Source organism: Branchiostoma lanceolatum, chromosome 4 (assembly GCF_035083965.1).
Source record: "Branchiostoma lanceolatum isolate klBraLanc5 chromosome 4, klBraLanc5.hap2, whole genome shotgun sequence".
Taxonomy (NCBI): domain Eukaryota; kingdom Metazoa; phylum Chordata; class Leptocardii; order Amphioxiformes; family Branchiostomatidae; genus Branchiostoma; species Branchiostoma lanceolatum.
The window spans coordinates 25,133,294-25,149,559 of NC_089725.1; the positions used below are offsets into that span (position 1 = coordinate 25,133,294).

Here is a 16,266-nt window from a genome sequence, read left to right on the forward strand (position 1 = left end):
TTACAGACTCTAGATCGGATATCATGTGTTGCTGCATTTATTTGCGTGCAAGGCTAGACGTTTGAAGTAAGGCAAGGAAGCCAGTTAAGTTTCACAGTCAGTGATATAGTTATATTGTAAACAAGAACGAGAGAAAGAAGGCGAGATATAATTCATGACAACACTTATTTCCTGTTTTACAATGGCAATTTTCACGTGTATTATCAGGGTAAATAAAGACAGAAAAATAGTTTTCAGTTATTCTTGATGACGTTGTAGATCCAGTCAGGATACATGGCCACGTTGGTGTAGACACCGGGTTTCTTGGGGCTTCCGCACGGGTTAGGGCCCCAGCTCACCAGCCCAGCTAGATACCAGCTTCCGTCGGAGTCACGGCACGCCAGCGGGCCTCCACTGTCACCCTGAGTACATAATATTTATGTAAACATGTGCAGCCGGTTACAGTTCTGTCTATTTGTACCAGACAAACTATCGACATCGCCGAAAACAACGTCAAAGCAAACATTTATGACGGAAGTTAGTTACGCAAGCTAAGTGATAAATGAAAGAAATTATACCATAGATTCGTGTTTTACGTAAAATCAAGCGTTAAGTGTGCTACATGCATTTAAAAGTCACTTTATCCTCGTAACCTTTGAGCTTCTCAATGGGGGGGAGGCGCTTCATGGCTTCATGGTAGTCATGTCTTGATGTGTGCCATTAGCTCTTAAAAACCGCCCCGCAAATCCATAAGATCATCCATAAAATCATCGGAATAAAATACTTATTTCAACTACAGTATGAGACAAAAGACTGAGCTGCCTACGTTACAGGAGTCCACCCCGCCCTCCTCGTATCCTGCGCAGATGTTACTGTCCGTGAAGGCCAGGCCGTTGAGGTGGTCTGCAGAGTTACACGTCGTCATGTCCACAACGGGAACCTTTCCCTGCTGTAGAGCCTCAGCCAAGTGGCCATCATCTAGACAAAATAGACAACAATTTACAAACAGCCAGAACTACCATCGTGCTGTAAGGAAAAATGAAAGCGTCACTACACTACATATTGCGAGGCAATGGCACAGAGTTGCATTCGCTAAAGTTTACACATTCTAACGCCAGGAGCACTGGCTATTGGGTTTAGGTCCACACCCGTGATCACCATCTAGACAAAATAGACAAGCTGTAACCCAAAAACTAGAACTACCATTATGCTTGTTCTACAAAGAGGATCTTGGTATGAGGACACAACAAAAATCACTTCATGTATGTAGTGTCGAAGTTGCTTCTTCAAATATCACTGGAGTCTGTAATGCCACATGTGCTCTCTAGCCTGAGTGTCATCCCAGTTAGGTTACCAGCAGTTGGTTAGGGGACAGCATGGGAGCTCCTGTAGACTAAATAGGATGGCACACAGGCTACATGTATGTACTCTCACCCGTGGCTCCCCACCCCGTGGTGTAACAGAACGTCCCGGCAGCAGGCTCGCTCTCTGGCAGACAAGCCACGCCGACGTAGTCGTCCAGCTCTGCCGACCGCGACAGCTTCAGCAGCGCGATGTCGTTGTCCAGGCCGTTCGTGTAGCCCTCGTGCTGGAAGACTTCCTCTACCGAGATGTCCTGCTGGTTGGGGTCGGCGGTTTGACGACGGTGGCTCCCGAGGGACACCGTGAACAGCGCGTCGTCGACACTGTGGAGGTATAGACATTACTAAGTTACATCAAGGAGTTTTTTACAAAAAACCTTCATGGTCATATCGCAAAACTGTAATCATATAATTCACAAATCGCATTTTGTAAGCGACAGGATATATCTTCGTCTAATTGGCGATGACTCGAGGTTACACTCAATATCAAGATGGTTCAATATTTGTCATTGAAATATGAACTGTGTTCAACATTTTCACCCAGCAAACAAAGAGGAAGAATCGATGCCCCTTACCCGTCCACCCGGCCGTGACAGCCCACCGGGGATGGATGAGGGCGCCGCCGCATACGTGCCAGCGGCCTGTCCCCTGTCTCAAGGATACCTGGACCGAGAAGACCGTCATCAATCCACAGGAGTCTCGTCGTACTTAAACATAATGACTACCACGGAGCATTTTCACTCACTTGCAAAATGTTTGTTTTTACTAGATACTTTTCATGGCGTTTTATCGTGCCTCTACCAGACTCCGTGGGTAGATGGAATCAAAATTGGCCAAATAGGTCTAATGATTTGCAAGAGAAGATTTACCAATAATTGTGGAATTAAGTATTCTCCCAGTGAAGCTCATTCCCCCTTCCACTCTATTTCGGACGATTTCTGCACTTTTTTCCAATTCTACAGGGAGGTCTGTTAGAGACTTCATTTTACAAGGCTGGTTTAGCTGACCGTACGCACCTGCCATGGCCAGCTGCCTGGGATGGCCTCGGTACCGCCAACCACCCGCGTCAGGGTCGGGCTGATGGCGGGGGTGCCGCAGGTCTCCTGTCCAAGGGTGATTTCTGTGGCGTACAGGGAACGCGTATATCTTTATCCATTACTGGATTAGACATGTTTATACTGCATAAGCATCAAAAGGTATTAAGTTGATTGAATAAAATGTTATTTTATAGAAATTTGACAAGCGTAGGCCTGCGTCAAGGACAATCATTGGCAAACAAAGTTGTGATCAACAAAATTGTTCATTTGCTACGAAAACAATTGCATGGGACTGTTTCGTACGAGAGAAAATCTTGCTGAAAACCATACCACATTTTGGGATGTCGCAATACTGCCATCTGTACGTGCTGTCTGTTACATAGCACCAAGGGCGCAGGTCCCCGTCCGGATTGCGGCAGTAGTTCCGGTCGAGTTGAACGTCGGGATAGTTCATGTAGTTCGCCCAAGGCTCACATGGCAGGCCTCGTCGGGTGGTGGATACCGTGCCTTTGTAGTTAGCGCCGTTACCAGACGTACATACGAAGTCTTCGAAAATAGAAAACATAACATTCATGTTGCCATTTGCTTAGTGCACTTCTTTTGCCCTATATAGAGTCACATCATGCTATTCCTGACTACTTTCGAACACAGATATTGAGTGATGCAACCATGGTGAACGTGACCTATCTCAGACACACTTAATGTTTTTAAAAAGCGTCTACTACATGAGTACGCTAAGTCAGGAAGTATGCTAGGAAACAATTTTTATCGAGTTCTTAGGAATGAATGACGATTCTGTAAATCGAATGCATTTTGTCAGATCGTCGTTTAATAATAAGTATTTTCGCCGAATTGTTTTTCAAAGCTGTGTTATCGACAAAAATGATATAGCTTGTACATACCGCATGACTGTATGTCGTAGTCCTCCCATCTGACGGCGCTGTCCGTGGTGTAACACCAGGGGTTGGTGTGGTTGTCCGGGTTCCTACAGTAGTTCTCCCGCAGGTCGGCCTGGGGCTTGCTCTCGGGTGTGATGGCGTGTTGGTGCGGGAGCTGGCTGTCCCATCGCTGGCACACCCTCCCCGACACCGTACGGCTGGTGTCACCGCGGTAGGCGCTGTTCAGATAGCATTCTAAAGCAAAGAAGACATCAACACGAATGTAACTCTTCTTAATTTTGAACATACTCACTCACTCACTCACTCACTCTCTCCCATAGCTTAGTCAGCCGTCGGGGCACGTAGAGACGATCTATACGTCTTGTTGTCCGCGGAAACAGGATTTACACCGTCCTACCGAAGGTAGTTGCACACTACATTGTATGCCATTTTGCGTCCCATAGTCGCGTTTTTATATCCATTAGCGTTAAACGAGCTAAAATGTACGTATGCCTTTGAAAAATTTTAATCGCACAAAAATGTTCTACCCATATCAAAATTGCGCAACGTCCGTTGGGTTCTAAACCACACTCACCTGAAAAGGCTGTTTGTTGTAAATACTGCCAAACGATTTCGTCGGCACCCAACTAACGATAAAACTGTACCCACCTTTAGCCACTGAAGCGGCTATTCCTAGCGAAACAATAAGCACTACAGTAGAGATCATTTTCATCAAGTTCTTGTCAAAGCGTCTGATCCTGTTAAGTCCCGTACGTGGTCTTAGATAATGTCATCGTACTGGCTTGTGTAATACTAATCAAGCTGAATTGTGCCCAGAGAATGTAGTGCGCAACGCAAACAATATCGGGATATTACGTCCTGTTGTTTATGTAACCTAGTGCTATATTTGTACTGATTAAGTGTTGTGTGTATTGACTGAGGACATGTCGAAGGTCTCGTCTTCCAGACGAAATTTTAAACTACACTGTCTTGCTTGCCTAGGAGCAGACAAACTCCTCTTAAGCGAGCTTAAACAGACCCATGCTGCTACTCCAGACAGAATAGTGTGCTTAATAAAAGGTAAAGGTAGTTCCATAGCCTTTTTAAGCCGTAGGGTCAATGGGATGCTATTGGCTGCACCGTGTCTAGGGCATGGCATTGGAAAGCGGAGCCCACCCTCTCCTTCCACCGCCTATCACCTCCCAAACCCAAAGTCAGGTGCTCATTTTTACATTTTGGTCGAGTGAGGTGAACTCATCGCTACTGAATGGCGTCAGATGTTGTCACATATATATTCAACTTCGAAAGACGCTACACGTGCTTCTGATTGATTATTACATTCTGTTTGAATATGATTGCCATGTCATCATGAACTTCAATGTACGTCAAACCCTGGAACAAACATGACATCACGGTCAAGAACGTGACGCGCAGAAAATTGAATAAAGAAAACTCATTCCGTTCAGGTTTAATGTCATCGCACTGCAGTCACGAGGGCAGTATAGTTATGGGTCAACAGCCGTCATGGAGTGACGTTTTTGTTTTATCTACGTCCATGTTTTCTGCTGCGCTGTTTATATTATAATTACATCGGCAAATGTTTGATTCTAAAGTTTGCATTGAGGTAACGTAAGGCACACTTGTGCCTGGAGATGCATGCATCCATGCCAGCGGTTTTCAACAAACAGGTTCATACCACCTGCGAGTACACGTGCTATCAGAATAATGAGAATACAATGATTCATGATATAAAACGTGTTTATTCGACTGATTTGCAACATGTCACGATTAACATTGTTTTTCAAGCCTTTCGCGTAAGCAACCGTTATATCTAGTTCTAAGCTATGTCTCATTTATTAGTAACTATTACATTATTCTCATTGTCTTACAGGGAAGGCTGCTGGTTTATTAACGACGTTAATCGTGTTATGACCGTGATGTGCTAACTTGGTCACTTTTTATTGAAGATATAGCACAAACACAACAGCTGAAGAACTATGGCTTCTCTCTCTAAAAGAACACTCGACAAGAACATTGAAACATTACAGACACGATAGGCCAGGTCTTTTTTTCCAGGAAGCACGTCTAATATTGTGGACTATCGTATATTTATCTGCTGCTTTGCATTTTTCATTTTTCATCTTTTCATATTCATACCTTTACTTTTTTCACTGTAACTAGAATGACAAAGTTCGGCCTTTTCGTTGATTATATGCATATGCGCCGTTATTAGGGGTTTAAAATGAACTGATATGAATGAATTAAGAACTGTGCCTCCTGTACTCTAGTTAGTCTCCATCTTGTAGCCGATCCAGTCCACGTAGTTGAAGACCCGTGTGTAGACGCCGGGTTTGCGGGCCTGCGCACAGCCGATCCCCCAGCTGACCACCCCGGCCAGCTCCCAGGTCCCGTCGGCACGCTGGCACACCAAGGGGCCGCCGCTGTCGCCCTGGGCAGGCGGCAAGATCCATTGTTGTTAGTGTCGAACTTGTGAAGTTTTGTCAACTTGTTATGCGCTTAAAGTTAGGATTTATTTTGAATAGGATAAGAAATAAGACGACAACAGGAGATAGTAAGAAATATGGCCAAGCAATTACACGATGATGGTGATGAATCATGTTCTATAAAATTTCAAGTTATGATTTAATTTTGATTAGGCCAAAAAGTAAGACGCTGTATGTTCTTATGCTTAAGAAATACACATAGAGACTTATGTTGTCTACCTGGCAGGCGTCGACCCCGCCCTGGTCGTACCCGGCACAGATCATGGTGTTGGTGTCGATGGAGGAGGCGCCAAGGTAACTCACACAGGTGGACGGAGCCACAATGGGCACTTTACCCTGCAGCAATACTTCCGACAGGCCAGACCCTGTGGTAAAGTCAACGTACGTTAGGTCCTTACATTGTGGCTTTCACAGCCATACTACATGCAGTAACATTTCCAAACCGATGCCCCGCCGAGTAAATAACGGGTTGGCTTTGTTTGTGCCTTCAGGCCCGTGGGACTACCAGCTATCTAAGGAGCTCGATTGGGCCCCCGGTTGATCTTAATTCGCACTTAAAATCAACCGGGTCCCGGCGGGAACCCAGTAGATGTATTCACGATTAGGTCACGACTTGAATCCTGTGTATTTCTTATCTGGGACCGGGGATGATTGTACTTGAGAATTCCACCCCAAGTAAAAACGTTTTTTTAATAAAAGTGTCAGTAAATCAATGTTCCATCATTTTCACAAAGACGCCCTGGTACACTAACCTGTGCTTCCCCAGCCGGTGGTGTAACACTCGGTCCCGGCAGGTGTGTCCGCCTCAGGTAGACAGGCGGGGCTCACCTGGTCCGTCAAGACCACAGGTGAGCTCAGCTTCATTAGCGTCAGGTCGTTCTGTACGGTGTTGCTGTTCCAACTCTGTTAGGTAGGTGGGAGAGCAGGGCAAGAACAAATGGCTTGTTAATAGACCTTCGTGCTTGTCCGCAACCATACAATTCAGTGACCTGGTATCCAAACCTACTATAGCTGTCGAGTCCTGGTCGTCTTCGGTCTCTTTGCAAATAGATCTCGGCAACTACAGAAGGCTTGAATGCCAGGCTAACAATTCAGTTTTTCCATGTTTTCACTAATGTGATTTCAGCTTGTGCCGAACTGCTCTGTTCTCAGGAATTTTCACAGTCCCTTCAGTTTTCAGGGATGATGTAGGATCAATCATAGATGAAGGGCAATGGACTAAAAAGGCTAAAGCTAAAAGTCACATACTGTAGCAGGTAGGCTTTTACTATGACGTTTTGGGCGTTTACCTCGTGCACGATAACCTTTGTCACACTGCGGGTCTGCTGTGTTGGGTCCTCTGCGTTGCGGTGTTCTTTCCCGAGGAGGATGGTCCATGGCTCGGGACTTGCCCTCCTGGAATGTGAGAGAGAAAGCCAAAGAGATGGTTATACACTGATGAAGAAGCTTATTTCATGTTAAGGTTTAGGCATCGTTAATCAATGGCAGTGCAATGTATACACGTAGGCTGAAACGGCAAACCTACAAATACAATACGCATGCGTATTTGTTCTGTCTAGCCCGTGAATACTCTGCGACCACAGGGTAGAAAAAAAGGGGCAATAGTTGTTGGCGACACCTCAGGGGCGAGCCTATTTGGCTTGTTCCCAGAGATACAGACGAAAACACACACATCTAAAAAGGGATCGAACTTGCTCAATGTGTCTTTACATTATTCGACAAACCGAACTAATAACTATTCGTACCCGTCCACGCAGTGCGCGGCGGTGAGGACCCAGTCCGGGTGGATGAGGGTGCCGCCGCACGTGTGCGAGCCGCGGTACCGGAGGGAGATCTGCCAGGGCCAGCTGCCGGGCACCGACACGGTCCCGCCCACCACGCGCGTCAGAGACGGCGGGATGGCGGGGGTGCCGCACGAATCTTCTCCGGCCAGAGGAGCTAGGGGAGAAAGAGAGATCGAATTTTTCTTCTCTTGAATTAAGACAGCGTGGTCATAGACAGATAAGTTGTCATGTACGGGTATCAGGAGAAGCCAGACTGATGCACAGCGCAGAAGAAAAGCAGATCCGCAGAAAAGAGCTTTGCAACAAAACTATAGGGCTGTTTAGCCATAGTCGATACTGACCGACGGAGGCCATATATACGGTCAGAGACATCAGTGAAAATGGCCTTCTTAAGACTTGTGCCCACCACTACCTTGTCATGGTGCAAGATCACTTGGTAGCTGTGAACCTCTGCTTAGTCACAGAACTTGAGTACTATGTAGAGCTTTACATTTATAGACTATTTTAGTAATCATCTCTATTCGTGGCTACTGTTCACTAAAGCATGTTTTTAAAAAAAAAGCAAAGAGTATACATTGATTGACGTTAATGTAAACATTTATCTAACCGTAACACTGATAGTGTCGTTTTGCGTCCGGACCCATGTCTGGTAAACTGATAGATTTACACATCTACGTGTGTTTGTCGATCGTCTGTAATTTGTCTACAGCGATGGTCACCACAGCCAAAGTCAAACACGTTCACCTCCAACACCTGTCCCTTTCCCATAATTTACCACATTTCGGGACGTCGCAGTACTCCCATCGCACACTGGGGTCTGTAGTGTAGCACCAGGGCCGGGCGGCGGCGTCAGGGTTCCGGCAGTAGTTGTCCTCCAGTCCCGAGCCGGGTCCGTCGGCGGGAGAGAAGGCGTGGTTGTGAGGGGCCTGCTGGTCCCATCTCTGACACGTCAGTCCTGAGGACGTCATGTTGACTTCCCCTCTGTAGAGTGCTCCCGTGCCAGTATAACAGTCTATGTGTGTGCAATGTGAGAGAGATGTATCAATACAAGGCTGCGTTTTGTTAGCCTGGTATTCAAACCTATCACACTGCCGAGTGTCTTCGTCCTCTAACGCGTAAGAGGACGAAGAGACTCAGCAACTATAATACGTTAGGATACCATGCAGGCTAGCGTTTTGTGGGCTGCAGAAATTTAACCATGGCTGCCCAAGACTTACAACGGTATAGCAGCCAATCAATCACTCATTCAGTGGTGTTAATTAACACATTTCCACATTTTGTGCTCACATTATATCAGGGCTCTAGCCAGCCTGAAATTTTATCCCGTAAGCGCTAAAATTTTGTACAAACCTAACATATCGAGCGCCGAAGGCGCGAGGCGTCGCGCCGTAGGCGCGACAATTCTAGGGGGGTCCGGGGGTATTCCCCCCGGGAAATTTTTAAATCTAGACCCTCTGAAACGCTATCTCCAGCATTTTGAGGGGCAAGTTTGGGTGAAAAATTAATTGGGCCCTCGTTGTATACAATCGGCAAATAAATGAAATTTAGCACCACAAAACTTTCTTATTTATTTGACAAATATACACGTGAATTCAAGTCGGCAGAAATAAAACATTTTCAACACCGGTCGACGCGTCGTACCGGTCCCGTTTGCGCCCTGTACTAAATATAGTAGGAAATGAGACACCCTACTTTGGACAGAACGCCCTAAAGACGTTCAATATTTTCCTTCCGTGTTTTCCATGGTCGATTTCTCCGGTAACTTCCACTTGATTTAATCAAAATTCGTCGATTCAAGCCCCATCTTCGCACCGAATATCAATTTCTGCTAAAACCTCGCGGATTCGCGCCTCTCGTGAACCGCGAGACTTGTATGTCATTGGTCGATTTTCCGTGACGCGGCGTGAACGAACGCTGTTATTGGTAGATGATATCTGATTCTGAGGTCTAAAACTATCAACACTAGTTTTCGCGGGAAGAGTGCGTGTAACTCGGCGTAAAACTTTAACAATGTTTACCAAAAAATACTGAACGCCTGGTAACTACCGGAGTATTTTTTGTGTGGCTATAACTAGCGGTGAACCGGGGAAAACAGCCGAAAAAAAAACGTCAGCCCGATGCGACCGGCAAGAATTGTAGTGGGGCACTAGTAGTGGGGAGGGGGGCACACGATGCTGATTTTCTCTCGGCCCACGAACCACTGGCAACCTCCGCGCCTCCGTTTGTCACCTTATTACCTATAAAGCCACCTTGGGGTTGTCACCTGCCGCCGGCGGAAGATAGAAATGGCCTGAATCGACCTCGCTTCGAACTTCCGCTTCTTTTCTGGAGATCTTTGCAAAAGTTCAAGCCCTGTCTATATCTTTTCTCCCGATTTTTTTCCGTCAAGGTTTACGGATTGGTCTTGAATTTTGTCCGTAACACGCAGCAAAGTCCCGTAAATTTACGGCAAAACTGGTGCTGGCTAGAGCCCTGCATTATATAATCACTGGCTGACCTACCGCAGGATTTGACGGGACAGTACTGCCAGCGGACGCTAGAGTCCAGGGTATAACACCACGGTCTCTCCGCACCGTCCGGGTTACGGCAGTAATTCTCCGTCAGGTCGTAAATGTTGTACTCCTGCGTCAGTGTAGAAATAGTGGGGATACTGAATGAAGCCAATATTACTATAAACATCTGAGGAATAAATTGAAATGCTATCTTACCAACAAAACTTAATTTTACAGTCATTTTCAATTTTCACGAATACCCTCTTCAGCTGACGGGTCTTACCCTTGACAAAGGTATGTTTCACTGACTCTTTACTCCTGTTGAAAGGAAATAATTGGTGCGGACTCGAGCTCACATATCATCATTAGATCACAGAGGATAGATATTTTTACTGCAGGATAGATATTTTTACTGCACTTTGAGAAAGCATATAGAGATACATTGTGATACTGCAACCAGCGATGGCAGACTTCACCACCTTAATCATAATACTTAGCAACTTTGCGACTTTGCAACTCTTTAACTCTCATACCAAAATAGGAGAGAGAGAGATGGAGAGAGGGGGAAACCCTACCGAGGTAGGCAGGAACTGGTGACCGTGCGGGGTCTGATCGTCCCAGCGCTGGCAGACCAGACCGTCGTCTGTAGTGTTCATCTGTCCTCGGTAGGAGGCACCGTTTCCCACAAAACAGTCTGGAACAGTACCAAATTTTATTCTATTCTATTACTATTACTATAAAACAGCACTAATAGCATTAAGTTGGTCTTACGAAGAGACTCAAGTACACTGGTAGCGTAGCAACATGCTACAGTCACAGTCAACGAGTACTGATCTGTCGCAATTAAAATATATGATATACTGCTGCAATTCAAGAAGTTATAGATAGACAGTACTGATCTTGAATCATGAAGTAGTTAATTTTGGTAAGCATGAAGAGAGAGCTCAGTCAGAGCGAAATGATATTTCAAAATCTTACCATCATCTCCCTGGGCGTATGTTGCCGACCAACAAAGGGCCGTGACCAGGGCCAAACTTATCATTATCGCCATGTTGTGGAATATCACCGGGTGAGTTGCTTCTCTTGTCTGATCTTCAAGTTACAAAGTCCTTCTATATACCTCTCCGCCTGCTGATGACACAAGAAACCAGCCGCAAACATACTCCTCGGAAATGGTATTTCGTAACGCAATGAAGCAAAGGTAAACAACACAGACGTAATGAGGAACAAACAACGCAATGCTAGATAACAACTCGTTCATTGACCGCAGAACGATTGACACAAATGTGGTGTAAGTTTTTGCGTCTGTAACGTTAGACCCACCAATTTTCCACGTCTAGATTCAAAGAGCTCGACTAAAATATACCACGTATACCTTAACTTAACATTCACAATGTTAGAATAAAAACAAATGTATCAAAACACATGATTTATCGGTTTATTGATGTTGAATATCAGAAATTGTTGCACTTGGATGTCGCAAAATCTTTCAGGTTAACGTACTCCCTAAATTTAGACATTTGAACCCCTTGTGTAAGGGTACTTCTAAAATTATCACAGCTGAACAAGCGCCGTGTAACAGAGGAACAAATGAAAACTTTGCATTCGCAATCCGCAAGAACGTCAGAGATGACGTTTTCTGCCCCGCGACGCCGGTTTGTTGCCCGGGCGTGGGAAGACCAGAGCAGCACTACAGCTGGGACAGAAAAACAACCTGGTCTCGTGTTTTAGCATTTTAGCACGTGTCAGAGCACACATGTACAAATGTAGCTTTGACACCTTTGCGGTTTGGGTTTGGATTATCTAGTACATGTACATGTATTTTGTGGTCAAAGCATTTTGCACAGAGAAACGTCACCTGATGATTAGGTTAGGGTCTGAGCTACATCTTAGTACGTAGGTCGCTTCTTTGTACATGTGTAAATGTATGAACAGATCATGTTTCTGATACAAGGGTTGTCTAGACGTAACAAAAACATGAATGTATCCGTTGCGTTTAGATATTCAAAGTATGGGAATTTCTCATTAATACATTTGAAAAGAAACAATTCTTTCTATATCGTAAAGTTTACAATCTAAAATGAAGTGCCGCTCATCTTCTATATGATTTAACTTACAATATTGGCAAAGTATATCTTTTAGAAGCGTGCGGTTGTGCCTTCCTGTTTCAATATGTAATTTGTGACAACTAATCCTGAATTTAGTGACAGCTACTCTATGCTGTATGTTGCTTATAGATAGATACTCTTCTTCCTTATATAGGGACTTAAACAGTCGATATAAGATTTCTCTCTATTATCATTGTGGATTTCGGCTGAGAATGTTTGAGTGTAAATATCTTTCAAACGTTGGCTAATGGAATTGATGATAGGAGCCATGTTTGTTCCCAGGGATGATTGGGGGCAAACGAAGGCAAAACCACACCCTTCTGGTATTCAATGAGCACGCAAAATTATGAAAACAAATACTCAATCGAACACTGTATGTTTGGTCAAACAGACATTTTATTGATGAGGTCGTTGGCTCCATCATGTTACTACAACGTGATAAGAAACTAACAGTACACAGTGACAAGGTGCAAGACGACCGCCAGTACGCAAGCTGTCAAACTCCTCCCCACGATCCCTGGCCGGTTGTATTGTGGCACTCCTGAACCGGTGGCACACGGGACATCATTCATTAAAGCCTCTGCGAGGAAATATTCAATGCGAAAATTAATCCGCCTACATTATATACAAACAGAACTAAACAGAAAATCCAAAACAGTTTACTCCAATAGTAAATTCATCACTTGTGATTGTTTCGTAATGTTATATTTATACAATCTAGTAGAACTAGTTACCTAGAATTCGAGCAACAGTATTCCAGAGACCTAAGAGTCCGTCTCTTACAAGGGTTCGTATGAAAGTCTAGCAACTATCCGTGAATAGAATCAACTCACCTGTCTTGTTCCATAGGGGCTTTAAGTAGTTGTCCCAGAAAGCACAGTTTTCTGTGCTCGGGCCGGTCAACATCCGGGGCTCAGACGTGTCCAGCACCATGTACCCTCCATCGGTCGCGTTAAAGGCGCTCCAAACAGCCTCGTCGTTGTTGTTTGGATTCCTGAGGAAACGTCAATGTTGCATATTGAAATAGAGTTGCAAACATGATAACATACCCGAATAATGCTTAGGTCATAATTCCCAACGCGGGGCCCGGCCGGGCAGTTTGCGTGAACGACAAGTATGATATAAAAGACAACAAAACACAGAAAAGTTGCAAAAATTAATCATGAGCACCATTTTTATATAAACTTAATATGAATTGTATAATTTTCGTTCACGCAAACAGCCCGGCCGGGCCCCGGTTTGGAAATGTGACATGAGACACGGCCTTTCCACCAGAGGCTGCGAATTTTTGGACGTTTTGTATATTTTGTTGTCTTTTAAATCATACTTTTACATCTTGCATCTTATTCCAATAATGTACGGTCGCTCAGCGATCGCCGTCTAGTGGCTTAAGAAACTATGCCGGTATCATCCAATATCAGAGATTGCAGAAGATTGCACAGAAATTACATACCCTGTTCTGGCAAAGTTCGCCCAGTGCCGCATCATCCTGCGAGCCAGGTCTTTCTCCTCCTCGGTGAACCCGTAGACAGGATCCAGAGGCAGGCCGAACACGAACGGCACCTCATCGGCGTGGACCGCTCCTACCCAGGCCGGTTGGGGGGAATTCGAGGGGCGGTGGGCAAACCGGTACATGTAGGGCGTTGCTCCATTTCCTAGATGGGCCCGACCAGTGTTGACGTCGGGGCAGACGAAGGAGTAATCACCGTAAAGATCGTCCATCGCGTCGCGGTACATGGTATCTTGGTCTAGATGCTCCCAATCCGTGTACTGGAAGGCGACGGCATCAACAGCGAACTCGTTTAATGGTGGAAAATAGTAGTGAATGCACTCTAGAAACTGCTCCTTGGTGATCAGGCTTTCCGAGTCCTCGCTAAAACCAGGATATTGGTTGCTAATGAGGAAGAAGGCACCTTCGTCTTCATTAGAACCGAGCAGGAGATCTGCGCTTTTGAACGCTCCACTCTGATAGGCCACTGGTGGGCTTTCCGGTAGGAAACTGCCGTCTACAACAGCGATGATCGTTGCGTATCCCACGACAGAAGTATCAACAAGTTGTTGTGCGTCCTTTTCCCGAAGACAGGCCAGCATATCGGCTGAACCTCGGTCCGTTGGACATCCCAAATGGTTGGCAAAGATCACTGTTTTCTCGTAGGCATCAGCCTCAGAGTTGTACCCCCAGGGATTTAGAGCGGTCCCACTCTGCAGTATCGCGCGGCTGAACAGGTCTCTGCTGCCGGGAGATATCAGGTGGTACCCGATACTGATTCCACCGGCGCTCTCGCCAAATAGAGTCACCCTTGCCGGGTCACCGCCAAACGCCGCGACGTTGTCCTGAACCCACCTCAGCGCCAGAACCTGGTCTGTGAGACCGACGTTGCCCGGTGCGTCCTCGGTGCCGGTGTAGAGGAATCCTAACCCACTGGCCCGGTAGTTGAAGGACACCACGAGAACTCCTTCTGTGGCCGCTAGGTACCTTCCATCGTATACGGGAAGTGACGAGGATCCCCTGATATAAGATAGTGGAGAAGAACAAAATTCTTTCATGCAAAAAGATCATATATAGATGTATGGCAGTTAAACCACATCAGCATTTGAACAATCACAAGAAAGTATCAGTATCACTTGATATCTCACATGAAAATGTCATGAGTATGGTCTATTTCCACGCGGATTGTAATGGAGTTTGTGGTTGATAAAATGGTATCAAGAAAGCCGACCTCCGTCTCTACTGGTAGTTACAGGGATAAAGTTGTGTATCTCAATGTAAGTCTTTTGAAGCAAGTCTGTGTCCTGGACATCTACAACATACCACTCGAAGTGTCCCCCGTAAATCCAGACCAGCACGGCGGCTCCAGTGGGGACGGGAGTTGGCTGCCACACGTTTAGGTAAAGACAGTCCTCGCTCTTCGGCGTATTCAATTCCCATAGATTGTATTCACCATCGTATTCACCTACTTCTCTGTTCTGGCTGCATGCATTGGGTCTCCTGTTGTGGCATTGGAGAACAAAACAGTATGCATTGAGAAAACGACTAGGGCGGAAGAACATTATACATTGCTTTTTGAGAGAACAGGTCAATAATGTGTGAATATGAATGAATACAGATTATTGTTATATAGCCAGATGACGTAGAGTAGAGTAGAGTAGAGTAGAGTAGAGTAGAGTAGAGTAGAGTAGAGTAGAGTAGAGTAGAGTAGAGTAGAGTAGAGTAGAGTAGAGTAGAGTAGAGTAGAGTAGAGTAGAGTAGGTTTGAAAAAAAATCGACATGCCAAGATTGCAATGTTAAGAAATATTTTCTTTGAAATTTGGGTTTCAAAATGAATACTATAAGGTTCTGTACCAAAAGGACAAATGTAAACTTTCAAATGCATTCCTCAAAAAACGGACAAATGTATTTACATGTATAGTATTAGGGGATCTATGCGTCATACAGGAATTTGTTACTCTTATATGGGTCAGTTTGAATAGGCTATATGATAACAATGTTAATAACCTGCCTATCCTTCGGTGTATATGGTGTCATTTATACATCGGGCGGGTCATTAACCCTTAATTCAAACACATATTCGAACTTAAAAAAATTAAAATCACAGACATCCTTTGATATGACAAGGACAACAACGGCGGGGACTTCAATTTGACCTTGTTGCGTTGTATATCCCGTCCCATGGCTCCATGGGTTCGGCCCGTCTGAACCGCCGTTCTCCGACTGGCGGCTGTGCGAACGGGATCCCCAGGAAGGCGTGAACTGTCGTCCCGAGCACGTCCAACTCCAGCCCGAAAACTCGTCCTGCCGGCGTCGTCACATCAGCCACGGCTTCTACTTCTGGTGAGGTCAACAACGCAGCAAGGACTGCTATAAGGATGGGATGAGCCATGTCGGATGCCCTTGCCTACATTTTAGATGCATGGGAAAATGACAACGTAAGGTAAACAACGAACTGCGATTATGGAAAGGTTTAGAGCTTGTTAGATTTGTTGTACCCACATGCATTGCATTCGAACATTCCGACAGTGCAGAGTGGTAGCAAATATCTCACAATGTAACAGTAGTGCAAACCCACGACCAATATGAATCAACCATGAACTTCTTCCCCCTTTAGCTTCAGGCAACACTTCT

At 45.3% G+C, this 16,266-nt stretch overlaps 2 protein-coding genes across 2 annotated transcripts; both read right to left on the reverse strand.

The window, feature by feature from the left end:
- Positions 1 to 84: 84 nt before the first annotated feature.
- LOC136431992 (plasminogen-like) lies at positions 85 to 11,204 on the reverse strand. Its single transcript, XM_066423002.1, has 15 exons — positions 11,014 to 11,204; positions 10,611 to 10,729; positions 10,045 to 10,165; positions 8,319 to 8,555; positions 7,505 to 7,697; positions 7,049 to 7,154; positions 6,512 to 6,662; positions 5,979 to 6,124; positions 5,541 to 5,704; positions 3,280 to 3,494; positions 2,708 to 2,923; positions 2,357 to 2,460; positions 1,414 to 1,675; positions 806 to 957; positions 85 to 401 (listed from the first exon to the last, which is right to left on the reverse strand). Exons 1-15 carry the CDS (start codon positions 11,084 to 11,086, stop codon positions 234 to 236), a joined length of 2,427 nt encoding a protein of 808 aa, XP_066279099.1. The 5' UTR covers positions 11,087 to 11,204; the 3' UTR covers positions 85 to 233.
- A 1,317-nt stretch (positions 11,205 to 12,521) lies between these two features.
- On the reverse strand, positions 12,522 to 16,029 carry LOC136432119 (cholinesterase 1-like). The gene is made up of 5 exons (XM_066423131.1): positions 15,789 to 16,029; positions 14,956 to 15,132; positions 13,597 to 14,652; positions 12,977 to 13,137; positions 12,522 to 12,723 (listed from the first exon to the last, which is right to left on the reverse strand). Exons 1-5 carry the CDS (start codon positions 16,022 to 16,024, stop codon positions 12,590 to 12,592), a joined length of 1,764 nt encoding a protein of 587 aa, XP_066279228.1. The 5' UTR covers positions 16,025 to 16,029; the 3' UTR covers positions 12,522 to 12,589.
- Positions 16,030 to 16,266: the final 237 nt, after the last annotated feature.